Here is a 27,643-nt window from a genome sequence, read left to right on the forward strand (position 1 = left end):
TTAAAATATTGGGAGAAAAATGATATAAAAAACAGAAAGTGAAAAATGTATTTTTACTTCCTTTCACTGGAATGGCCAGAGTAGGCTGCTTGAAAAGTCTGCTGTGTACGTTCACTTCAAGGGTTCTTCTTAAAAAAATACAAAATAAATTTAAAAAAGGGAATAGGGATTAACAAAATATAGTTTCTCATCAAAATTTCAGAATGCTAAATTGAGAAAATATCTTGCATAATGATTCTTTATTTCTTCATACGGATAGTGTTTAAAAAGAAGAACAAATGAAAAGACAAAGAAAATAAACAACAACCAAAAAAATAAAAAATAAAAACTGATATAATTCCCTATATCTTTTCTTTTGAGCAGACCTCATTGGATGAAAACATTAAGTCTTAACAGGAAAGGGAAACTGGATGGCAATAAAAAGCGGTTAACATATATAAATACAGAGAGAGGGCTAAAATAAAAACAGAAAGGTGGAGTTTTTCCAGCTACCTTGGAATTGATGGAGGATTGTAGTTTCAGTAAAGCAAACAGAATAGAAAGAGGTAACGGAAAACCCAGGGCAAACCAAAGTGTAAGACAATTAGAATGATATCTACCATATAATGCAGTTTGTTTACCATAGCGTGTCCAATGCCTGCGTGCTTCAGGAGAAAACAGGGGGAGGAGAAAGAAAAAAATGACAAACCTTAAAAAAACTCAAAACATACCTAAGCCCCGAAAAAAGTGGGAAAGAAAAAAAAAACGAATCGCCTTTGATAAAATCAGGCAATTTGATTGTAAAAAGAATAGTGAAAAAGAAAATATTATTTTTTATATAGCTGTAGTAGAACATCCAAATAAAGAAATAAAGAAAGCAACTGTAAGCAACTATTTCGTTTTTAAGGGTCATTTTCAAAATAAAATTCATTAAAAAATAAAAGGTATAAAAGGATAACAGTACATTTGTTAGTATGTAAGTCGCAAGTTAATTAGAGAAAACAACAGATGGTTTACATTCCGTGAATGACACAGTGTTAGTTGTTGAAATCATAAAAGGTAAGGGAAAAGAAAATTCACCCACGAAAGTAATCAAATTGGAAGAATTCTGAACCATGTTAGTAAGAGAGACAAGAGTTAGCAAATCAACTTCCACAGAGGGGATTTGGGCAGTTTTGATGGGGAGGTTTATTTTGAAAGCGGGAGGGAATGAGGGAAAAGTACATCAGTATTAGTATTCACTCTGGCAGACTAATCTGTTCAGTGGGCTTTCTGTTGGTAGGGTGTCGTTTTTGATGACTTGAAAAGGTGCAATTATCTATTATAAGCAAAATTCCCACAAGTAGTCATTTAGGGCTGCTGTGATGTATGCAGGGGAAGACAAAAAAAGAAATTACTCCATTGTAAAATAAAAAAAAATCTTCAATTATGGGAAAAAATACAGTATAAGCATTTAGGAAAATGGAATTAATTCAGGATATACTTAAAAGAGTGAGAAAGGCTGAAGGATAGAGAGGAAGAGAAAGAAGGACAGAAAGGTTCGCTGTGGTTCTGGTGTCTGCAACAACCTAAAAAAGATAGATGTTCGTTTAGTCGTTTGAATCATTTCCCCTGTAAAGAGGAAAGCTCGCAGTCCCTAAAAAATGAAATAGTGAGCATGGAATGACGCGTTAGTCCTTTCTGTACATTCAGTGTCCTTCTGTCTTTAAATGTCACGTCATTGATCTTATGAAAATTTTGCATTATTTGAGGCTTTAATTTCATGTTGTACATTAACAGAAAATTCAGTTTCTCACACCGTGCATAAAGCATTAAGACTCAACCATGCAAGTGGAGCATTAACACTTCAAAAAGGTAAATGGTGTTCTGGAATTTTTCCTCCGAACAGAGTGGACATATTGCATATTGATTTTAACATTTTAACTACTGTGAAGGATCGCAGCTGACACACACACTGGTAAAAGGAGTTTCTCTCCTTAAATCCCAGTTAGGTCATCAGATTTTACACAGAGTAATTAACTTGCCAGAAGCAAAATGTCAAATTAAAAGAACTATATATTAAAAAAAAGCTCCAAGTAATGCTGACGAGAAATTAAAAATAATGGAAATTTCAACCATCGTTTGTATGTGAGCCTTGTATCATCTACAGCAGTGCTGTAGATGATACAAGTGTGTCTGTGTGTGGGATAGATTACTGTGTATTCATGCTATCTGTGTGGGAGCTGAATGTAAGTGGTGACCATGACGAAGGTCTTTCCCATGAGGGTAACTGGCCAAACTGAAGCTTCAAGCACACCCACTCTTTGATCTGGGGTCACAATAAAGTGCTGTCACCAGTCACCCACTGTGTCTAATGACTTCTCTTAATCCATTAATTAGGCAAAGGAATATTCAGTGGTGGGTGTAAATTTGCATATAAGCACCACAATGAACTCTCTGAACACTGTCTCTGAACTTACTAAAGATTATAGATATGATAGGAGGCTTTAAAAAATGGACCTGACAGAGGTTTATTTACTTGGTGACAACGACTTAAGCTTTCAAAACAGATGACCTGTGATGCAGCAAGAGAAAAGGAATTAGAACTTATTAAATGCAAAAGATAGCATTTGCCAGCTTTAAATCCCTCCCATGTACTTGATGTTTGAATGCTTAACTTATCTGTTGGAACTATCAGTTCTTCGACAGCCCTGGAATGGTTGTGAAAAGTCTGTCCTTCACAAAAATCAGATGACCTTGAAAATAATAGAAAACGGTTAAATATAGGTGGTGGAATGCTTTATGAAGAGTAGTTTTCCCGAGTAGGTCTAGGTAAAGGTTTTAAAGGGACATGTATAATAAAATTCACTTCATTATTTTGTTTGCTTTTTTTTAACATACATAAAACACTATCCACATATGTTTTTACCCCCTTGTCAGAGCGAACGTCAGCAGGGCAGCAGCTTAAAGGGAGATGCCCAGACCTTCCTCTCTCCAGCAATCACGTCTAGCTCTTCCACTAGGATGATGAGGTATTTACAAGCCATCTGAGATACATAATCTCTCTAACATATCCTGGGTTTACCCTGAGGTTTCCTCCTGCTAACCCAGGAGGCTTTTAGGAAGCATCGTAGGTACACATTTAGCCCATTTTAACTGGACCCTACTAATATGAGAGCACTTGTTTAAAAAAAAAAAACATGTTAAAAGTTTAATTAACATTTAAAGTTTAATCAATTCAAAGTGAAAAAATACAAGTCTGAAATGCATTCAAAGTAAGAAAAGTAAAAGGAAGCTTTTTCAGCTTGTCAGATATTTTTGTCCAGAGCTAACTGAACGTGCGACATTAACATAATTATAAAGTAATATTAGTACACGGGAGTAAAACTGTTTTGTAGTTGTGGTTCCGTTTTCTTCACTACTCAACGATCATTTTTTTCTTAAGCGCTCTAGTAGGTTTTCTTTGTGTGCCTGTGCTGCTCTGAGCTTTACTAGTTAAACAAAAAACATACTTGGCAAGCTAACCTGCCCAGTGTTTTCATGCAGCCTTTGAATAACACATGTTAGCTTTACATTTCCAGTTTATCAGATGCCACGGAGCAGCCCTTAGCTGTTAAAATAATCTTTCTTTTCCTCTTCTGCCCCATTTTTCCAACATCTTAATCCTGAGTAGAGTTATCTCGTACTGTTTTCTCTCCCTGGGAAATACATCATGTTTAGCTAGCAGACACACTGTGTAACAAACTGCACATATTATTTCTGTGTTTGTTAAAACCTGTTGAGCTGAGAGAAACACTGCAATTGAAATTGCCATACTATGTTCCCCGCTTTATGCTCGCTCCTTTTCATTAGCGCTAGCTAGATGCTGAAATACAAGGACCTCAACTTGTAGACAAAACACAATTTTAACAGCTGAGTATAGGTCTGTAAATGATGCATACACTAAATTAGATATTTTTTGCCTCTCTTCTTTTCTTTTTTGCATACGAAAATGTTTTTTTCCTGAGGGCAGGAATGTAAATCTACCATAATGTAAAAATTATTTGCCCACTTCCTGATTTCTTTTCTTCTTGCATATTCGTCACACTTTGTCACACGAGGGGGAAAAACCTACCTGCCATATGCGAAAAAGTATTGTCCTCTAAACTGATTACCTGGTCGTGCCGTCCCTGCCAACAAGAACTGGAGTAAATTTGTCTCACTCTTCTTTGCAGAATTGCTTTAAATCAGGCACATTGGAGGGGTTTTAATCCAGATTTAATCAGACTAGGCTTCTTCAAGACTTGGTCACCAGTTTTCTGGTAGGTAGCATAATTCATGGTTCCACAAATCAAAGCAGGTTGCCCAGGTTCTGAAGCAGCAAAGCAGCCCCCCACCATCACACTACCACCACCACATCTTTGTGTTACTGTACCAGTAAAATGACAACTTTATCTTCACTCAGCTCTCTCTTCACCACAATAGACCCTTACAACATCCACATCACTGCAGGTGCTGCAACACCATCTGTCACTCTCACACTCCAGTCTTCCACCACCGTGAACGAAACCATGACAACAACAATGTGGCTGCAAACCACCGCTGTACGATACATAGGTCACTGCCAGTGCAAGACAGGCTCTCCACCTTTCTCTTCTTTTCCCTGTAGATCATCAACTGCGTTAAGGTTTGAAGGTGATGGTGAATTCAAAACCAGTATGAACAGCCCAGTCTCGTGAACAGATCTGTATGCGCAGGTTTTTCCTCTTGAATCTTAAAAGGGTGGTAGGTAAAACTTTAATACTGGGACAATCAGAAACTGTGGAAACAAATGGAAAAAAAAATCTATATTTTAGAACTGCAACGTCCTTTTTGACACTCTCTATATACATATAAATTAAGAACAAGGAAATGACATGTGAACTTTTTTTTCAAAAAAATGTAGAAATAACATTTTTATCCACATTAACTTATTTCCTTGCAGTCATCTGCATGTGGTCCCATTCCTTGCTCCTCCCTATCACTCACAGTAGCAGTTCACAGACTTATACTCAATGCCATTAAAAGTCACAGTTAGGAACAGAACTAACACAATGGGTGTAAATGAATTGTACATTGAACATATGTGTGGTTTTCTGGGCTAAAAATTAAAACATAAATTGTGATATTTGTGACAAAAATGGTTTATAATATGCCCACTTTAGGCCAACATGGTCAACCCATGCTCAGTCATGGATTATAGATTATGACTGAGGTGGTCTGATAAAGCTTAGCATGCTACTACAACCTTTCGGGGTTTTTTTTTGCTTTGGTTTACTCAACCATTGAGCAAAAGAAAGTCTACACCGGGATTTAGAGTGGTGATATGATTTAAAAATAATAATAAATGGAAAGCACAAAATTAATACACTACCAGACTAGAAGTCAAGCGTGAAAGTCGATGTGTAGAGGCAAAACCATTGTATAGACTTTTTACAGCAGGCTTGACAACCTTAAGTACTGCTAAACTAGCGTTCCACAGTCAAGATCAATCGTGCAGAAAATTAAACTTTTGTTCTACTTTTGCTCTCATGTGGCAGACAGAATGGTATGGAAACCAGTTGGTTTTTAGGTTCTCTGTCTTGATTTTCCCACTTTGTTGCGCGTTGAGACATTTTAGAAATGTTTGCAACACTGCTATACGAGAAGGCTGTCGGTGCTAGTGGCAGTGGTGATGATAGCGTTACAGAAATACCTGAGCTGTTGGGATTGCCAAATATTAAAGTCGACAAGGGATTTTGGAAAACTATAATGCAAGACTATATAATGCAAATTTGACTCTCTTACAGTGTATTTCCTCATCTACCCATCCTATTAAACCTTCAAACCCAGCATGCCTGGAGCTCCTGCTGTGACAGTCCATTGCCCTCTCTGTAATTGACCCATCTGGGAAAACAAAGACTGTGAATGCTGATATGTGCTGATGGAGCATAAATCTCCCACTCATGTAAACAACCACAGGCCCAGACAAACAACTTTGTGTTGCATCTGTCTCAAAGGGCCCCCGAATTGACGAATCATGTACTAAATCTGATACCGAAGTACGAAAGGTCTAGAAATGAGCTTGTGTTAATATAAACATGGTACCTACTGTCTGTGCTTTGTAGCGGTGCACTTTACAGGTGAAACAGTCGACATGTCTCTGTCACTGTGTGGAGAAAACCAACAGGATGCCAGCCAGAGTTAGCTGAGATGTAAAATGATGCTTTGTTGGTTGCTGATCTTTTACACACTCATCATGCTGGCCACTACTGAACTGTGGCCACCAGCGAATAAGCTGAATAAATATTTAATGACAAAGCTCTGCAAATGATCAATGGATAGCGCCGTGGAGCCAAGATTCCCAGGCCAGATAGATTTATCACTGTAACTGAGAAAGTTCTAAGACTGATGACCGTTCTCGCACAAATTTCCAATTCAAGCCTTTCAAAATACTGAATAACAATAATATTGCAATGGTCGAAATAGGTGCTGTTTGTCTTAGAATTTGAAGCCTGAATTAGTGGCTAGTGACACATGGATTTTTTTTGGGGGGGTGCAGCCATGACTGTGCGCATGCATTTATATACACCTTTGTGCCCAGTTGGCTGTTTGTGCGCGTGTGGTGTATCGGGCTGTCGTCACTAACACAGACACTGCAGGTGACCCTGTCATACGGCGTGCAGCTGGGCTTCGATACAAAATAGCTCTTTCAGGTACATTTGGTTCTGCATTCATTCCAATCATGTGGCATTCAGTCAAGTCTCCATCTCTCCAAGTCTGGCTCCAAGTAATGGAAACTGGCAGACAGGCTTCAGGTGCAAATATAAATGTCACTCCAATTACAGCAGAGAGAAGTCTGCAAACAAACAGCAGGAGGGTGTGTGCTTCTGCATAGCTATGTGGGTGTAGGAAAGTATAAGTGCGTGAAAATTGCAGCAGAGCAACACAGACATGGTGTAAATGGTCATAATTCTCTCTTTTCCCATCGCCGTCTTTCTTCTTTCTTTTCAGATCACATTCTCATCAAAAGAGGCAAAGTTCAAGGTCAATCCACAAGTGTGATGGCTGAGAATTTAAAATCTTCCAGTTTCAAAATCACATGTTTTTTAAAGATGTACTTTACAATGTTTCTTCGAACATCCATTCCATAAAACAAAAACACTAATTGAAGTTTCATTGGAATATTCTGAGGATGCTTTTCTTCTCCAAGTTTGTGCCACAGTTGTCGCCAGGCACAGTTCTCGAAATGCCACTCAGTCTAAGAAAATGCTCACATTCTTTTTTTTTAGACAGATGGCTCAACTAACTAAACAAAGCATTGCAATATAAGAATTTATAATAAAAGATGAAATGAATAGTTTACATTTATTTCTCCCTCTGACTCTTAAAATGCGTTTTGATCCAGTTTGTGAGCGCGCTGCTATAGCAGCTGAACATGAATATGCATGTTTTAGAGAGAGTAGCTCAAGCTGTTCATAATTGTTTATATTTCGTATGCACTTCTGAGCACCCTTCATAAGAATAAAATGTTGCAGCTAGGCTGGAGAGAACCGAGCGCATAATGAAATGAGAAAAGGGACTTTCGAGAATGAAACTGAACGGAGAAAAAACAAATTGCAACAAAGGACATCAGCTGTAAAGGTGTGAGGCTCTGCTGTTTGTCCCTGAGGATTCAAGTGAAAGGGTGTCATTTCAGAGTGAGGATTCTGCACAAATACTGAATTATAAAAAGTAGCATGGTGTTGACAACCTGGACACAAGCCGTAATAAAGACGCCAGTTTCTTCACCAATAACTGTACGACAGACTGTGACAGGATTAGACTGTATGTTATTAAAAGCTGACAGCTAAATCCAGAGCAGATAAAATCTAATTAAAATTCAGTTCAATTGTATTTTATGTACGTAGTGCCAAATCACAGCAACACATTTTACAATGTAAGCTAAAGACTACAGAGGAAACCCCAACAATCAATGACCCTCTGTGAGCGAGCATTTGGTGACAGTGGGTAGGAAAAACTTCCATTAATGGGAAGTTTAATTGCATTAAAACAATGCATTGTCCTAATATGGATGCATTTGGATGCTCACATCTCAGTTTTCCATACAGACCCATTTTGTGTCATTCAAATATGTTCACTACCAGTGTTTTATTGTTTCCTACAAGCCCCTCTCTCCTATTTCACTTTCTTTGTTCATGACTTATCCTGTGTTTCACCATAATCTCTGTTTCAATCTCTTACCTGTTTCTGTCTCACCAGTGTTTTATTACCTGTTTCCACCTGTTTGAATGTGCTAATGGTGCATAGATCTGTTTTCTGATTATAGGTCTCCGAGGCAGAGGGATGAATAAACATTAAAGTGCTGGAGCAGGTAGTGACAAATGAGGCTGATGACTGAGAGTGTGTGGAAATGCAGGCTCATATGCTAATGCAGTGGAGATGTGATGCAAATGAGTTTTCTTCCCCTCTGAAATGCACTAACCCCCCCCCCCCCCATTGGTATCAAACAGCTGAGCTGATGTTTTAACATGAAGTGCTTGTCATTTAGGAAATGCATAGATAGGACCTGTGCTTGAGGTGTCAACCAGCATAGGGAAAGCGACACAGTGGAGAAAAGAAGAAGTAACAACGATATTTAAAAAAAAAAAAAAAAAATCCTAAATGCACATCCTCCTACATGCACATGATGACGGTACCCCCATATCTTCTCAGCATGGCTGGAACACATTAGAAATACTTAAAATGTCATTGGCAGAAAATGGAGAGCGGATTACAGGGGTGTTAGTGTGCCATTTTGTACATCAAACAAATCCACTACCCATGCTTGTCTTGAAAAGCAATTTCTATCATCACCATAAAAGTGCGTGCTGTGTGTGTTGGCATAGACGAACACTCTAAATAGCATTTTTGATTTAGCTAGAAGAGCTTCGATGATTCATTTTGCTAAAATATGTTGACATTATTGAGATAGCTGGCAATAGCATGGACGCCCAGAGTTCCAGTTGCATCAGGAACCAATCAGAAACCTGTCAATCATTAAGTTAATTTGCTACTGTCATGCAACATTTTCTTTTTTCTTATTGCACTTACACGCACGGGATGAAGGCATTATGTTTCCCAAACCTTTCAACCACTTGTTTATCAATAATATCACAGCATTTAATGGCAGGACTAAGCTGAAGGAAAGGGGTTAATGCAGGACTGCAGCCAGGGATGATTCACTACCCAACAGCATGGCAGACACCGTTGCTAAGTGACAAATTGCTGGAAAGAATGGAACCGAGAGATAGAGTGAAAATGAGAGAGAGAGGGTGGGCAAGATGAGCAGGAGAGAAATTGATTGGCCCTCTCTTAGGAATTCTGGCTGAGGAAGGTTGGATGAGAGGGGAGGGTGGATGAGGGCTGGACGGATGGAGGATGAAGAAAAGAGAAGATTATTGCAGGTGATCATGCCTTACAGAAAAGGCTAAAAAACACTCTTAACAAGCCTGAGACAGATATACAAAGAGCAGGTAATGGGGGGAGTGTACTAGCATCTAGATTTGATTAAAGGGAGAGGGACAGCATTTTGACCTCTCTTTCTAGAGTATATATATATATATATATATATATATACATACTGTAATGTCACAGTAACAGGCATTACATTTAAATGAGTGCATGGCTTTGGTATGCTACAGTACATTTAGCAATACCACATTTCAGAAGAAGTAATGCTTTCAACACAAAAAACAATGACAAAGAAGCTTTGGGATTTTCAGTCATTTTGAGCAATTCAACTGCGACTGTTTCTTTTGGAATTTAAAACCTTTCTTAGGTAGAGTGAAAGGATGTGTGTAAACATAATGTGAGCTGTGCGCATAATGTGAACGCATGCAGCTAGCACCGGTGTCTATCCGTTACGGAGGACTTGCATGCAAAATTGCCGAAGTTCAGGGTTTAATGGGGTTTGTCTGTGCACGTGTTTGTTTGTGGCACTAGTGAGTACTGTGGTTTGATCCTCCTGCATCTAGGTACACTCCTTCCCCCTGTGGAGCGTGGCTATCTCCAGTATATTATCGGAATTGTTGTAAAAAGGCTCAGAGAGGCTGCATTTAGCAGCGAGCTTGTTTGTACCTTCCATACTATGGCAGTGTATTCTCTCTTTCTGCTGGAAAGACAATGCTAAGTTTTCCTTGATTTGTGCCTTATTTGAGGTTACTTAATTGTTTCTTTGTTTCTGGTAAGAACCCAAAGGGTTTGCTGCTGCACATAGTGGCTTTGGGGCTACATTTTGTAACTAAATCCCCTTGAAAAATAATTATAATTGCATTTTCTCTCATTTGATAATAGCTGTGATTCCATTGTTTCTAAGCTAACTATAACTTTTTTTTAAATTCAAAGATAGCACTTCATATAGCACTTTTTTTTAAAAAAGGAAAGAAATCTGCCCAGTCGTTTCATTGCATTCTGAAGGATGTGAAGCAGTGCACAACGCCTGCTGTACTGTATGTGTGAAAGATTGGAATTCAACATGACCTTTGCTTAACTCGACCCTCGTACAAATCAAAGCCCTTCAGCTCAAGATGAACTCTGGGTCAGCCGTTGAACATCAGACCTATACACTACGCACTAGAACATAAAAAATTGTTTGATCCCTTCATTAATTCTATAGCTGCTTTGTTGCAGTTATATGGTGAGGTGCACGGATGGGAAACTTGAACATCAAGGCTGACGGAAAGGGAGAGTCATATTCTGTCCTAGCTAAAGAGAATAGGACAGATGATGTCGAAGGTGAGAGAGGAAAAGGGAGGAAAGGGTGACAGTGACACAATAAGGAAAATGGGATAGCAAAAAAACCGAGATATTGAGTTCAAAGGTCTCCCGCTCTCTCTAGGCGCTGGATAAGATACAGACCCAGTTCTGGGACTCAATGGATGTTGAATCTTTTGATTGTAAAGTCACATTGGGGAATTAAAAGAACGCTTTCCTCTGTTCTTGTGTTTGTACTACAGAACAAACCATTGTCTCCCCCTTTTGTGCCCCCCCCCCCCCTCCCCCGGCCATCGCTGCACTTCATTCCCCACTCTCTGTTGTGCACAAAACTGCTCTTTCACTCTCCCACAAGCAAAAAATACAGCAATACAAGTGTTTATTTCCTTCCTTCTGTCAGCATGTGTCTCATATTTCCTCTGATGGCCTGTGGGACCCAAATGCCTGTTAAGCATTACAGTATGTAGGCCATTTTGATCATTCAAGTAATCGTCAACACAGAAAGTTTGCCCTCCAACAATAAAAATAAGTATACTAAGCGATGCCCGTCCAACATATTCCCTGGAACTGCATCATAGTTTTCTTAACAAATCACAGAATGGGTGCATATGTGTGGTAGATGATGGAAACATGCACTTACCACCAAGTGCCAGGGGCCTGCTAAGGAAAAATGCTTACATGCTTGCATACACTGGGCTTCCACTTAATCCTTTGTCCTTCATTTATCATGCGTGAACAAAACAGACATCATACACTTACAGCTGATGCTTGACACTGCTTTTTTTGTTTAACTTTTAAATCTATGGGGATAATGCTCATGCAAGTAAACAGCTGTCGGAGCTTTCTGTTCAGCGTTAACCTGTCCTGTTTCTGTGCTATAAAAAAAGCAATCAAATAAAGACATAGCCAATCACAAGCCCTGGATTTTCTACTGTTGCTCTGTAAAACACACAGACTGTTTTGCCAATTGTAACTCTAATTTCCATACTTTTTCTTAGGCTTCGAATCTGAACTACATTCTCCTTCAGTGACCAATAAAAGACAGATTCCCACTTCAGGAGTGTATGTGTCCAGTAAAAGACAGAGAATCATATGTACTGTCACCCAAGCTTCCTCTGGGATCCCTCCAGACTCCTCTGAGCAGAAATGGGAACACTGGAGCAGCTTTCATGATGGCAGTTTGCACCACTTTCTGGGTAATGTAAGGAGCGAGGAGAAAGAAACAATCATTTAGAAGTAAATGGCAAGCACCTATTATGTCTGCAGGGCTTCTGGGAAACTCGTACAAGGAATTGAAAAGATCTGAAAATCAATGCTCACTGACCATATGGTACAGTGGAAATGAGCGGTTTTATTTAAAATTGGATGCATTAGGAGAGAGAGAGGCCTAAACTAGTGTGGCATTGCAAACTTAATATTTGACCCATTTTTTTCAGTTCTCAGTTCTTTTTTGGTGCTGTGTGTGATATATTTATAATTTTCTAGGACACCTTGACATGAGTGTTTCCATCTTTGTCTTTTTTTTTCTGCTGTGTGTTTGGAATCCCACAGGAGAGAACTGTCACCAGAAATCCAGGATGGTAAGCAACCATGCAGAGGGAGGGGGAGGGATGCCTTGCTAGTTGTTTAAACCAAAGTGTAAGTGAATAGTGTATGTATGAGTGAGCATGTTTGTGTATTGAGTTTAGAGATTTGCACTGATGAAAGGTCAAGATGAGTGCACTCACCTGTCTGTCAAATATACACCACTAGGATTAGACTACCCTCGCTTCACAGATGCTTGCAGTACTGTCGGTTACCACCAAGGGGAGCTCTGAAGCTGTGATCGCTTGTTAGGCATATAGTATACCCATTTCTCCCCACCCCTCCCCTTTCTCTTCTCTCTCTTGGCAGCAAGTCCCTATCACCTCACCTAATTCTGTCTGCTTCATTTTATCCTGCACAAAGCTGACAAATTCATAGGTTTTGTGGAGAAAGACAGCAAATATACACATGCAGAGGGAGAGGGAGAGTCAGAGAGACGGCCGGGCTTGTAAGAGCTCACAGGCTTTACTTATTTTGGAGCTTGTTGATGCAGACGTAGATATGCATGACGTTGCAAGAGACGTTAGAACAGTAGACGCATAATGGATGAGACTTTGAACACCACTGGTTCAGTGACCTTAGCTAGTATTTGGTAGCTTGGTGGCTATATTTTAATATATCATGTTAGCTTCAATAGGCAGCAGAAGACAATGGTTTCAATTGTGTAAGTGACTGTTCACATTTCAGTTGCATTTAAGGAACAGATAATATAATTTAAATAACTTAATTTATGTAAAGGTCACCAAATGTGCACATGCTGATGAACCAGTCTCTACAATTCTTATTTAATAGTAATCACACACGTGGTGTTATGTGCAGGGAATTTTAAGTAGTATTAGGTGAGTAGGATCAAATGAGTATAACATTCACCTTAATCCTCATATACTCAGACAACTGTTTTATATTTGTATACAATTATTACATCCATAAACGTATTTACAGGATGACGTCTTTTTCAGGGAAGGCCTTGTGCATTTCAGGCATGAAATGCTAAACCGCATACTGCATCTATTACAACAACATGGCTTCACTGTAGTAGAGTGCTGAACTGGCCTTCAGGACCTTTTATCAATTGAAAACATTTGAGGCATCAAAACTACAATAAAGAACACCCATGGCACTTTTCCAAAAATGTTTTGAGGTGAGTGCCTTCAACTTCAAAATGACCCAGTGCCTTTTTCTAATAGTTTTTTTTTCTAGTTTCTTTTCGTTCAGTTTTCTTTTTTGAATAAAATATGTGTTTATGAGATTTGCAAATCATTGTATTCTGTTTTACGTACATTTTACACAGTGTCCCAGCTGTTTTGGAATTGGGATTGTAGTCCAACTTATTAAACTGTAAGTAAAATTTATAAAAGAAAATTATTGACTTCATTATTTGAGCTTAAATTGGCCAACTGTTGATAGACTATGGTAAAAACTTTGGTCATTTCTGACTAAATTTCAAAATTGAATGCACTGAATAGGACTGTAAGAACATCTGATGCCACACGCCACTGTATTCTACACGGAAACATGTCCGCAGTCATTGATCTGCTGGGTCAGAGGTGGTCAGTGTCACTGATATCTCTGTTTAAGTGTCTCTTCATGGGAAGTGTCCAGTGTAAACGTAGAGCTCTTCAACATTAGGAGTGCCTGTTAAGTCAATTACAAAGATCCACTGGGGATTCAGTCTGGACTGTCAGTCAATAGAGACTGCCTCGAGAACATGATGTGGGTGGTTAGTTTTTATACATTAAAGATGTGTAGAACTTTACATAACAGAAGAAAACTAGATATTTATTACTCAGTATTTAAAAAAAAAATCTGAAAAGTTTTGTGTCAAGATTTCTCCACCAAGTTATAGAAATAAAACAATGTACGTTCTCATAGAATATCTAGTTCACTAGACATGCTTACTAGTTTCAAGACCCAGATATATTAAATATGTTATGAGGCTATCTTGACTGACTATAACTCAATGTTTTTTTTCCAATCAAGAAAAGATTCTCATAGTCAGCCGACTTGCCAGTGCGCAGCTTGAGCCCGTTGCGCTGCAGTGCTGCTCTGGATGGGCGTCATGAACAGGAGTAGACAGTGTATACAGTTGTAATCAGAGGTTACCATACACCCATAAAGCTAATTAGCCTGTATTTATACTTTTGATCATGTGTGGATTAGAAAAAAAGAAAAATGTACGTATTCCACACGGGAAAAAGACCAGCTCAAAGAAATCATTAACAGCCAAAACTGATCATGACATTCATGCCCATAATGAGGCATGAATGTCTAGGCATACCATACAAACCTCCAGACAGACAATAATGCTGTCAGTGTAGCAAGTGCGTATGTGTATGGCATATGTCATATTTACCTAATGATCATTATGGTGCAGTAGGTGGTAGGTGGATTGGCTCATGCTGTAAATTTTTAAACTTGTGTTGGCTTTCCAAACTCATTACATTAGTCTCGCTCTGCTGATTACACATTTGTCCGTACATGTGTGCATTTCTGAGCCAGGGTGTCTAAATGGAGCCTGTGTGTTTCTGAGTGTGTGATCCTTTGCCTTTATCCTAAGGCAAGTACAGCATATGCTAATAAAAGATCAGCTTTACAAATGTCAGACTAACTTACCGCACTGAAATGTCCAAGAACATTACTGCAATACGACTCAAATTGCAGTGTGGTTAGCATAAAAAAATTCCCTATAATTTAACAGCACTTATTCCACATTAAGAATCACTTTGCTGTCATGCTTTTTGTACAACAAGAAGTTCTCCACTGTCTAGAAGTGGCTTAATACTACTGACTGCTTTTCACAGATATTTTTGAAGACAAACATAAAGAAGCTGATGCACCATCTTTGTGTTAATGTATTCAGGCTAGGCTTTTTTGCATCCAGACTGCTTACAATGCCCATTATTAGTTCTGACAAGCCATTTATTCCAATTACAATTCCTCCCAAAAATGTGAAGAAGTAAGCACGGCAGGTGTAAGTGAAATTGATTGTATCTTGCTGCTGGTATCTGCACCTGCCAATTGATGACTTGCTGCATCCAGAGGGTCCAGTATTCAGAGAGTTCACTGTCGATGCATGTCCTTTGTGCTTTCTAGCATACACAGACCCACGGTATGTCACAGAGATTACACACAAACCTGTGTTCTTTTGTTTTCCATTAGCTACCATTAAAGGTTTGCAAAGATGTGTTAGGTAATTTGTTCAGAAAGGTCTTAAGAGCATTGTCACCTTTGATAAATTGTGGTGCATTCCATTTGTGTACCTGAGTAAATTATGTGCATACATACTAAGCAGAGCACTTCTCCTCCTGGTTCATTAATAAGAACATTGCATAAATCTTTGGATTTCTTTGATTTCATGCATGTTAACTATAATGTTATCTGTCACATGTTTTTCGTATCTTTTGCCTTTGCATGACAGGGGCATGAAGATGACATGTATCATTGGTCGCCTGGTTCATCTTTGAAACAAAAAGCATTAAAATAGTAATAGAAAATAGAAAAGGTCCTCCTGTTCAACTTGACCCTGCAAAAAAGAAACTTCTGTTATGACAGAAAGGAAGAAAAACAAGCAAGAGAGGAGAAAGGTAAGACAACGACTCAACGTATTCTCCATATGCTGAGAGAAAAAAGACAATGATTCAAAGATAGCGTGTGTGGCAAACAGATGCACAATCCTGACTGCTGCGGCCTCGGATGATGCAGACAGTGTTTACCTGGCGCAGGTTGCGGGTGACGCGCACATCATGCCAGGCGTTGTCATTGAACTTGCCGTTGACAGGCTCCACCAGAGCCTCAAAGGCCCCCGAGCCCAGGTTGATGACTAGCCAAACCGCGCCGCTCTTCAAGGAAAGATTTACATAGTCGGCCGACTTGCCAGTGTGCAGCATGAGCCCGTTGCGCTGCAGCGTTCGGAAGGAAAGCGTGATCTCGTCGGTGCTGCTCTGGATGGGTGTCATGGACAGGTCGTAGCAGAAGAACTCGTTGCCCTTGAAGGTGGCTACTGACTCTTCCTTGCCTGGAAAAAATAAAGTGGGGGTAAGGGGGAAAGAGAGGTAGGTCTGTAAGTAAAAGGACATTTCTGTTCAGGAGTTAAAGCTTTGAAATTAGCAGCATGTGTGTATTCAAATATCAGTCATTCTATTATTAGTTTACTTTTTATGTGGGGAAAAAACAGACATCAGAGGGTTAATTTAAAAGATGGCGCTTTGCAATATGAAGCTAGAAATGACAAATTAACAAATGAATATCCTAAATATCTATTAAGGTGATCTAAAATATAACACTAAACACAACATTTTTGCTCTTTTAATTTATATTAACAGCGCAAGAATCACAGAATGTCTAAAAAGCTTCTGTCATGTGAGATGTGTCCAGTACAAAGGCAACATCAGCATGGTTATTTTGTTAGCTTCATTTTTTTTTTATTTCTTTTGCTGTAGGACTTTTATACATCGAAAATGTATAATGTACCAATGTAAAGATTGGTACATCAAATCTGCTCATTCCACACAAGTTGAAGCGGAGACTTGGTGAGGCTGCGGCTTGCTGCTGGTCATCTTGACACGGTGATGTAATTTGGATGCACTGGTGTGTTCATTTACTCCAGAAGGTTAAAAGCATTGTGAGGTTATATAGCCCATTTGGAGATGCAACTGATTTGATAAGGTTACTAATTTTAGTAGAACATTGATAGTTGCTGTCACTCTTATACCCCCAACAAACGTTTTAAACATGGAAGCTTTGCAGATCAAAAACAATATTTGCTCATAAATTGAATCCCACAAACAAGTAACGTCAGTGCAGACCGATGCATCTGCACTACAACACAGCGGCACGACAGCATCTTGTGTAAAATAGGATTCCTTTCATCAGAGCAAGGCAAACATCTGGGTTACAATTAGATACAAAGATGTGTTTGAATTACAGCAAAACAGAGAAACATGAAAGCAGAGACTAGACAAAGTGAAACTGAAGAACACTTTTTTAAAGAGAGAAGGAAGGGGAGGAAAAAAGGTGTTGACAACTTTGCTAACGCCTGCCAGTCTGTCTGTAGCACATGGCCTCCTTCCACTACATTGAGCTTTATTCACACACTACCAGTCAAAACAGACAGTTTGTACAATGGACATATGTCAAACAGCAGCCTAACAGCAGCCAGGGAGGACACTGTGTGCATCTGTCAAGAAATGAACAAACACTTGCAGCTGTCACAACAGAAAAAACGCAGCAAGAACACAGAGAACAGTGACACCTCCGTCACTTGAGTCATGACGTGGACGCTGGATTCACTGAGCAGGAGAAATAGTAACATCTGGCTCGCCGTACTGTTTCTTCTGACTTGCAATCTACTTATTTACTCCTTTTACATTTTATATCTAATATTTTAATTGAACCATTTTCTGTCGCCCCAAATCTCATTACTCTTATAAAGAGCAATAACCTCATTTCCTGGCTGGATCAACTCTGTGTCATTTTAATTTGGGAATAATAGCAATTCAGCTGCTTGGCAAAAGAAAGAAAAGAGTATAAACAGACAACATCACCGACAACAGCATGAGCTCAAGTTTAAAAGAACTCTTGCTCGCTCTGCACTTACACAAATCAACTAGTTTCCTGACATGAGCTGTGATCTGAAGTGACACTCTGCTTCCTATGTTCATTTGCCCTTCTACACTTCTGTTTCCCCGAGGACGCCGGTCTGAAGAATCAGCCTTGAGTAATGAGGTTTAGGGAGGGGGAGAGGGCAAAGTCAAACTGCCAAGAGGACCCTGTATGGGTGGATCATCAAATCTAGTTTATCCTGAAGTTCCATTACACACGGAAAAAGAAAAAAAGAATCACTTCAAGACCTTGGTGCATTTCCCTGAGGAGAAGGGATGGGCTGGCCAGAAGGGGCGGCCAACCCATTGGCGGACAGATTGAAAGGCCAGATCACATGAGCAGGTGAGAGAGGAAAAGCGTGTGGTGGAAGGGTGGGCCGGGGAATAATAGCATGTCGATTTGATGTTCAAGTGCCCTATATCACCAAAGATTTTTCAGTGTCAGGCAGCACACGTAAGGAAAAAAGCACATTACGTCATGTGGATGAGGAACAAGTGATGGATGGATGACACGAGCAAAGGAAAGGAGATCTTTAAAGAGTGCCGTGTTAAGTGACATACTAACAGCTATACTTCGGGAACATTAAGGAAGATGATAGCGCTCACTTTGAGACAAAACACAGCCACATAATATGGGTGGATGCACTCACATAAAAGAAAACATTTCAGGAGTGACAAAAAAAAAGAGGAAGTGAGGGACAAATAGCATCCAGACAGAGACAGCTACTTAAAAGAGCATTTTGGCTGAAATCGAAATTTAGAGCAATCTCAACTGAAGTGTGAATTGTCATAAAAAAAAGGCATCAAGAGCGGAGAGAAGGAGATGGAGGGGACAAATGACACACAAAAGCAAATCCCCCCAAGAGCAGCATCCTAGCGGTGCCTGTGTTGCTGATGCAGGAGGAACAAAAGCGTAGCAAATGGACCACAGCAACCATTTTCAATTATGTACTAAGTTGGACCACCTCCCATACTATGGGCTGTTAACGGTAAGCAACAAACAGCTTGTCCGTGCTTCCATGAGCTCAGTGAGACTGAGCTCCATGCAATGCAGAGACAAACAACAAAAAAACTTTCTTTTGTTTATGTCTGTTTAATGAACAGAAGGCTGAGGGGAGGAGATAAGGCTGGAGAGTGACAGGAGAGGACAAATGGGTGGGTGGATTTTCACTGTAACACCAGACAGTTTGGTCATGATGCCAACAATGCCCTTCAGCAAATTATGTAAAGGTTAACACAGTCATATGATTTTTGGATAAGAATTTGGAGCCAGAAGTAGAAGCAAAAAAAGAAACAAAACAGCATCATTAGCAAGTCAGTAACACACTGCAGTGCTATCAGGGATCCACTGATCCTTCTCATGTTAGCCAGCTTAAGTCATTTCCAGTATCCTTTGTATACTCTGGGTGATCTTCCTACACACTGTGGAGCACTGGAAAAGCTCTCCTGCCGGTTCCCAGGAGTGACACGATCGCTTCAATCTAGGCGCAAAACCTAATATAAAGAATTACTTTTCTCTGAGACCACTCCAGCTCCTGTGAATATGAGCTTGTTCCTATGCATCTTTTTTTCATTTTACATCTACATCTCTATCTCGTCCTCCAGTTCCCATGGTAGCGCTCTTGCGCACATACACACTTGAAGTGTACGCGTTTCACTCTGATCAAATCTTTTGCAGTAAAGCCCAAGAGTAGACTCTAGCCAGAGGAAAGAGGAGACGCAGAAGCATGCAGAAGAGACTAAAGTGCTGTCAAGGTCTCAATTAACCTCACAGAAGCCCTGACTACATTACAGAAATGACTTATTTGAAATTTATCCACCCATAATAACATCTTATTTTTTAATCAATTAAATGTTGAGTTCCTCTGATATTTGATTTTATAACATGTGTTAAATACACCTTTGGTGCTAGTTTTTTTAGGGGCCAAAGTGATACACTCATTCCAACTATGCAGAGCAATCCATCCAACAGTTGCCTCATGAATACGCAGATTTATTGTGCGTATCATCTGTCTTTATGTACAAATGCAACTTCAGTGGCCTTTCCTGGTCTTCAGGTTGTTATATCCAATGGAAAGAAGCACCACTGGAAGCTTGGTGGTTTCAAACATTAAATAATGCAAGTATATAAGATGTGCAAAGCAAATTCAAACTCAGACTTGATAAAAATATGATGTTCAGAAGTGCTGAACCCTTCCAGTTTTTAAAAGTATCATACCACCTCTTTTTCCCCAAGCTCTCCTGAAAATAGTATTAAAAAAAGTATTAAAACACATTAAAAAATTACTTTTTTCCCACATAACTTTACACCTCGCAGAAAAATGGACACGCTAACCTCAACTCCCACTTACTAGCTCTGTCACAATCAAACCACCATCAACGCAGCAGCAGTTAAGCACTTTGCAGCAGACACTGTGTCAAGCAGTTTGTTTACTGCGCTATGTGGCCTTCTGTGTTCTTTGAGGATGTGCGCTTTATTTATGTGAACTGAAGGGTGAAGAGGGAAACAGGAAGACGATGGAATCCCAGCCAGAGAGGAATCAACGGCATTGTCTTAGCCTATCGCACACTTCGACCTACACACCCACATTCAGTACCACACATGCAGTCTTAACAGTACAGCTACCGTGTCACTTAAGTGCTACTTTATAAGCATCGGGGTATGATTAAATGAATATGCCCGCCTGTCATACCAAAGTGTTTCAAAAATTTGTCCTTGCTGGAAAAATAGGGTATCCTAAATTGTGATAAAATGTCATACGCAAATACAATCTGCGTTTGTCAGTGCTGGACCCAAAAGCGCCGTTTTAAGCTAACCATTGCTGGCTTTTACAGTAATAAAAGCACAGAGCAGCATGTGTTTTTAAATTGGATTCAGCTCAGACAGAGAGAGAGCAGGTTTAATAAGATGAGCTGCATGACTAGCTTCATCCAAACTTGTGCAGAGCATTAGTCAACGCATAATGAACCTTAACATACTGCTTTTTTGGCCGATTGGATTACATATCGGAAGTGATTACGTAGTTTTAGGGGAATTAGCAAAGAGAGAACGGAATAAGACGAGACAAAAAAAAAAAATAAACGCCCGCGCATGTGTGCATGCAAAACCATTCAAAATCTCGATGACCACACGCTGGCAAATCTGCTCGTCACATCACATTACCTCACTGCTCTTGCACAGACGCACACGCCATGTGCATATGAAGTCACCCTCTATTAGTTTTCGATGAGTGCCATCCACCCTGCAGAGAGAGTATCCGACAGCTTTGGAGAAACGATTCGGCAGCAAGATGAGAGAGAGCAGTGGGAAATGTAAGGGGCATATGAAAGCTTTGATGCTGCTTCATGAATCCAATAGGCCTGCTGGGTCCACAGACAGCGGCTAGTCTCCTAAGCTAGCTGTAAGGAAGACAAGGCCTGTGAAGTGCTGAAGAAAACATTTGTTTGGCTATTAAACATTTGGCCAGTTTTAAAGAACCTGCTTATGCTCAAATGCTCATGAAATCTGCACCTCATAAGCAAACACACATATGAGCACACCAATTCCCAAGGCAGCGATAAAGAAGCAGTGCCTACGCATCATCACTCTTATACTCATAACATGTATTCCACAAATTAAAATTGGAATTTTAGAGAGCTAAAAGATAGAGTACACTGACAGGAGAAGGAGGGTTATGCTGATTTTGAAAAGAGGGGTGAGTTCCAGGGTCAGAAGGTCAGGTGCAGGGAAACGCTCAAATCTCTGTGATCCCTACACGTTTTAGGTTTCATTTGAACAGCTGTCCTTAAATAAAACTATCAGCATTCTAAGCTCAGACCAAAGCTAATGAATTACTCTGACTGTTTAAAAGCATGTTTCTAAAACCAGCCATGTACTGGCACTTCGTTGTGGCCTCGTGGGATAACAAAAATAGCAGCATGTCAACAGAAATGTGTGCATTTTTGGTTAGATATGGGTATGTATTTGCAGATTCTCTTGTTTTTGCACACTTGATAATGAAATGCACAACACTTTCTTCCTTAAATTGTAGCATTTAAGGATGAGCCCTGTGCTAGAAGCCTACCTCTTGTGTGGTCGTGATACAGCCTGTGGTTAGTAAGCCAAATTGGCAATTTGTGAATGCAGTTATGGATCTCTCCAGTCTCTTGCTGAGGCTGAAATACTGAGACATTGTTCCCTCCACCAATCCTTTTCACTCTACTTTCTCTGCACAGATAGTGATTACTGTATGTATCGATCCATGAACTGATTGCAATCCTGTAATGAAGGGACTATAATTTGGTGTCTTTGCAGCCTGTTGGCTGCAGGCCAAGGCTCTTTGTTTGGTCCTTCCTTTCCCGCAAGATGCTCATTGAGCCATAGTGAATGTGCTATTATGTCATTCACAGTGTTCCTTTTGCTCAGATGGATGCTGCTAAAAAACCCACGAGTGTCACTATTGAATTGTGCACACTGAGGTAATAAAAGAGAACAAAAAGGCATTTAAGTTATTCTTAGCTTTTGTGTTTACCTCTTGAGCTCTACAAACACAAAATATTTATCCAGCTGTCAGTGATAGTGCCACAAAATTGGTGGAGATAACACAGGTGGATAAAGAGCTACAGGACTTGGAGATAGCATGTATTTATCTAGTCTTTAAATCATCGGCTGTAGTAAGAATTCCTCCAGAGAAGTTATAGACAATATATCTGAAAATAAGACTGGCCAGCTGAAAGAAAGTGTAATCCCCAAATGCAGTCATTCAGATGGCGTATTTTTGTTATGTTTTGTACTTTCAAATGTACTTTCATGATCATGATGTTACTCTTTTTGTCTTGTTCTTTTGTTTTGTTTTTTCTACAAGACATTCATTCATTTATTCAGCCCATGATTTAGCACCTAGTCAGCACACACTGGCATAAAAACACTGCACTGGATTTTTTAAAATTTTAATAAAGCTTCAGGTCAGATTTGGAGCAGGCAAGGTTCGTTGTAATTTAATTTCTTCATGTCATTACTTTGGTGGTATTTGAAGGGCACTAAAGGGCTGTTGTAAGAATACAATAAAGAATTATTTGCACACTAATTCTCACCTTCACTTCGAGACTGCTTCTGTGCGTTGGGTCAGAATTGTCTGTTAAGTACTGTCACTGTCACTGCTGCAAGTTTTTATTGAACCTTTCCATGAGACAGTTCTGCCTGCCCTCTATTCGTCTTGATGCTAATTGAAGATAGAGAAAGTAATGGGGGTAAAATGGTTGACTTTGATTGTCTGTCACCTTGGAAACAACCTATTTTGTAACATCAGACATAGTGGCAGCAAGCTCAAGACGCCCCTACACTTCTTCTGATTTGCACTTTTTCCTTCTTTCTGCATATTCATTTTCCCACTGTGGGTATGTGGCAGGTGACCATTATCACAGTGGAAAGCTGCTTAGTCTCTGGGCTCAAAGTAGACAGAAAGAAAATGTCAAGTAAACTGACACTAACAACAGGCCTGTGTGGTCCTGAATGGCAGGCCCCTTAGCCAACAGGGAGATGGCTAAGGGGCCTGCAAGACCGGCTAAGTGCATAATAAGCCCTATTAGCTGGAGCCACAAAATACACTCAACTTGAGCTGTCTCAGCCCCCTCATTGTCATGTTGCACTAACCGCACATCTTGTGAAATATATGCTGAAAATAGTACAAAATAAACAGGGAATGATTTGGATGACTTTGTGTCTGTGCATTCAAAAACAATTGAAATGTAAAGAAATGTTTTCGGTTTTGTCGTGTTTTGCACCTCAGTGCCACCGTACATATGACTTATTTCCAAGTTAAATTAGCTGTACACTTTTCCCAGTGGAGAAAGATGACTCACCATTCTCTACTGACCACATTCTTTTGCCACAGCAAACACGTAACCAGCCATGTGAACGTCCAACGCATACTTTTTCTTATTATTTGAAATTTATTATTTTTTTATACGTTTCTTCCTCCAGTGGCTCCAGTGAACACTGGCTAAGCTCAGGTACTTGACTGCATATTAAAAGACAGGTCAACAAGTACCACATAACTCAAGTCGCTCTCTGTTTTATTAACATATAAACTGACTGCCTAAAGATAAACATACATCAACTTTAATGAACTGCACTGTGGCATATTATATCACAAATTACTGTCGATAAAGGAGAGAATAAATGAAAAACAATGTGGTGTTCACTTGGAATGGTGCCTGGTGTTGTTTTATGTGGGTTCTTTTAATTGTATGAGAATCCTTGGCAAATTGCCTGAAAAATTATTCATTGTTAATTGCTTTACTTAATATGTTAATGCCATCAACAGCAGCAGAGTGAAAGAGTTCAGGATACGTGTGCCCAACGTTATATTAAAGTGAAAGTGTGCTGCAGCGCTGTGCTAGGATTTCTTTGTAAAATTACTATAGACATTTATTTCAGTACGCATCTTTATATCGTGGTATTTATTTATTTTTCGTAAAGTGACAGTACTTTTGCTGCAGTACAATTTTGGCTTATTTTGTCTACTTATAAGGGTCTGCTTTGAACCTTTGTTCACGCTGGAAAATAATAAATGAAGAGGACGAAGTTGCAAAGGGTAAGAATGACAGCTTAGGGGAGAAAAGACACACAAAGAAACAGCCTTACTGCAGGGTCAAATTACAGTAAATGCCAGTGTTGAGAGAGGCAATAAGTAATGTCATCATGTTGAAGCGTAATGCATCCAGTCAGCTGAGAAACAGTTTTAATGAGCGAAACTTCTTGCTAAAGGCGCTTGACCTCATGATCCCTGTATCAAAAAATGGTGTAGCTGCCCAGAGGAGCGGGAAGACGTGGCTTTTTGCAGACAAACACAGACTCTGCTGTGAAACAAGGAAAAGTAGGGACTGGCAATGCGTACCTGACAAACGATTCTAACAAAGTTGGAATTCATCTAACAAACCTGTCCTGCCCATTATTGTTTCTGTCATGCTATGATGGAAGAAAGACAATTAAATCTATAATGAGAAGAAAGCACACTAGAAGACCTTGAGTCTTTGAAAACAAAGATGGCAACTTGTAGCTTAATTTCAGCTTTCAGAAAAGAGAAAATGAAACATGAAATTAGAACCAAACAAACTTGCACTATAAAAAAAAATCACTGGTCACTGTAAAGGTTGAGGATAGTAGCACATCTTTTGTATTTAAATAATTTGCAATGGTTGATCTTAAATCAAACAATCAAGATGCAAGTGAAGTGCAGACTTTAAGCTTGATGGAACTACACACTGTTAAGCATTAGTAAGACATGCATGCACGATGCAAACATAACTCACTTAATGTGTACAGAATACTGAAATGTAAGTCCAGTCGCGACATTTCCGCAATTGTAAATATTCCACAGCTAACTGTTAGTGATAGCCAAGGCAAAAACAGCAAGTGCTGACCAAAATGCTTAACATTAAGGACATAATACAAATAAAACATAAATACCATATTAAAAAATATTATAATACAGTGGAAATGACTGGGAACAACAGCAACTCCACAAAGTGGAGTCAATCTCAACACACTTCAAAACTTCATGTGACCGTCAGATTAGCTCAAGAACATGGAATGGGTTTCCACGGCCACTCATCACCAACATCAACAAATTCATAAAAACACACCTAAACCTTGTGAAAAGCCTTCCCAGAAGAGCTGAAGCTGTTATAGCTGCAGAAGAGCTGAAGCTGTTATAGCTGCAACATCATAAAGGTAGCTAGCTAAAGTTTTTTATTATCATCAGAAACAAACGGGTGTAAACACTACAAAAAAGTGTGCATCAGCTTCCAGCTGGAAAATCTGTGATACCGTGAACCAGAGGTGGGACCAAGTCATTGTTTTGCAAGTCTCAAGTAAGTCTCAAGTCTTTATCCTCAAGTCTCAAGTCAAGTCTCAAGTAATGTCAGGCAAGTCAGAGTCGAGTCTCAAGTCACTGGTGTAAAAGTCCGAGTCAAGTCACAAGTCTGAAACTTTGAATTTCAAGTCCTTTCGAGTCTTTAAAAAAAACAAACGAAAAAAGAATGTTGCAGTTATGCTAAATGTAAATATTAGACCATGTAATTTTTAAATCTGTGTTTTTCTCAACACATGACAAAATAGTGAACTTAGAAAATATACACAAATTGTGAAATTGCACCTCTTTAAAATGCAGCTCAATTAAACCTAGCTCCAAGAATAATTTTCACCGACAGTTCTGAGATAAGCCGCATGTTATTCTTGGATGCGCTTGTAGGACCGGCTTTAAAATCGCATGACAAAAATATCATACACATTAAAAAAAACTGTATCACCAACGTAGCCTGGACAACATTTGCTAGTTAGATGAAGTCAGCTATCTCATCGTAGCATATTTATATGCATATTTATAATCATACGGTTCTTGGAGTGAGTGCATACACTCATGAAGTTTAGTAACTTCCGGTCACTGCAACAAGCCCAGGTACAGTTTACCGCCGGATGGGTGCAGGACCTTGAAATGCACCGTGTAGAACGAAAGACCATCGTACGTATCATAAGTTTACCAGTCTCACAAATCGTCGTCATAAATACACATTCCTTAACCGTTTATTAATAGGACCTTTGAGCTCAACGGTAATTAATTAGTAGTGGAAATAATTTCTGGTAGCATCACAGAAATGTAGCAGTGACAATAATATTGTATGCTGTAATCGTACTGGGCAATCAGTGATACAAAAAAACTGTTTTATCCTGTGAATAAAAGTATATGTTTTTGTCAATGTACCATAATAACAGAAGCGAAACGCAATATTGTGTCAGGACAATTCACTATTTATGCACAATAAACAAAGGAGCATAGCGCGACAATTTCTGTTCAGCGCCAGACTTGCTTGTAACCTATATCACCAATTATGTTATGAAAATGACGTATTAACTACTAAAAAACACTGACCTTTGTGTAAATGCTTGGAGCAGACTAACCTGTGAGCTGGAGTGTTCTGGGACGTTATATTTGGTCTTTGAATGGCTGCGATCCAGGCCATCCGTCGCCTCTTTGTTACTTCGGAAACATGAACAATTTCTCTTCAACGAGGTAATCCGATAACAACCGATCTCTTTACCCGTCGGCTTCCCGTGGCTGTCATGCGACCGGCTATTGCAGTTAATAATACAACGGCTTCTTGCCATTTTTGTGTTTCTTTTTATCGCTGTATAACTGATTTTAATTGAAAGCCTGCGTGCGCTATTACCGCTTGCCACGAGTTCCCAGAATCCTTTGCGGTTCTACCCGTGAATGACGTCACATTTTCAATCTCTATATAATATGCATGTTAAATTTTATATTTGGGTTAAAATATCAAGTCTTTTCAAGTAAACCGGTTCAAGTCCAATTCAAGTCCCAAGTCATTGGTGTAAAAGTCCAAGTCAAGTCACAAGTCTTAGAACATTTTTTCAAGTCAAGTCTAAAGTCATAAAATTAATGACTCGAGTCTGACTCGAGTCCAAGTCATGTGACTCGAGTCCACACCTCTGCCGTGAACTATTAACAGCTCTTAAATAGCTTGTTTGTACTTGATGTAATGCTTTATAAAGAAATAGTTTTGTCATTAAGCATGTTATATATGAGCTTACATGCTAAGGAGGAGTAATGCGTATAATTGATAAATTAAGTCTAAATTGATATCTTACTAATGCCTAATAGTGTTTGGTTTTAGGGGGCTGAGAAAGCCCTAGGCAGCAGCAGACTCATGTGCCTCAGGAGACCTGCATAGTAGCCAGTGGGTAAGTG

The 27,643-nt window shown here is 39.4% G+C and overlaps 1 protein-coding gene across 8 annotated transcripts in view; it reads right to left on the bottom strand.

Moving 5' to 3' along the window:
* The window catches only part of nrxn2b (neurexin 2b), a 710,873-nt gene that overhangs the window by 370,664 nt on the left and 312,566 nt on the right, over positions 1-27,643 (bottom strand). For 5 of the 8 annotated variants that reach the window (XM_080298327.1, XM_026160323.2, XM_080298326.1 and 2 more), the window contains 2 exons: positions 16,008-16,309; positions 621-644 (listed from right to left, as the gene is read on the bottom strand). In XM_080298327.1, coding sequence (XP_080154453.1) covers positions 621-644; positions 16,008-16,309 — 326 coding nt within the window. The remainder of the gene's footprint in view (positions 1-620; positions 645-16,007; positions 16,310-27,643) is intronic. The other 3 variants (XM_080298328.1, XM_080298329.1, XM_026160300.2) reach the window with 1 other exon arrangement.

This window comes from Astatotilapia calliptera, chromosome 3 (assembly GCF_964374335.1).
Source record: "Astatotilapia calliptera chromosome 3, fAstCal68.1, whole genome shotgun sequence".
NCBI lineage: Eukaryota > Metazoa > Chordata > Actinopteri > Cichliformes > Cichlidae > Astatotilapia > Astatotilapia calliptera.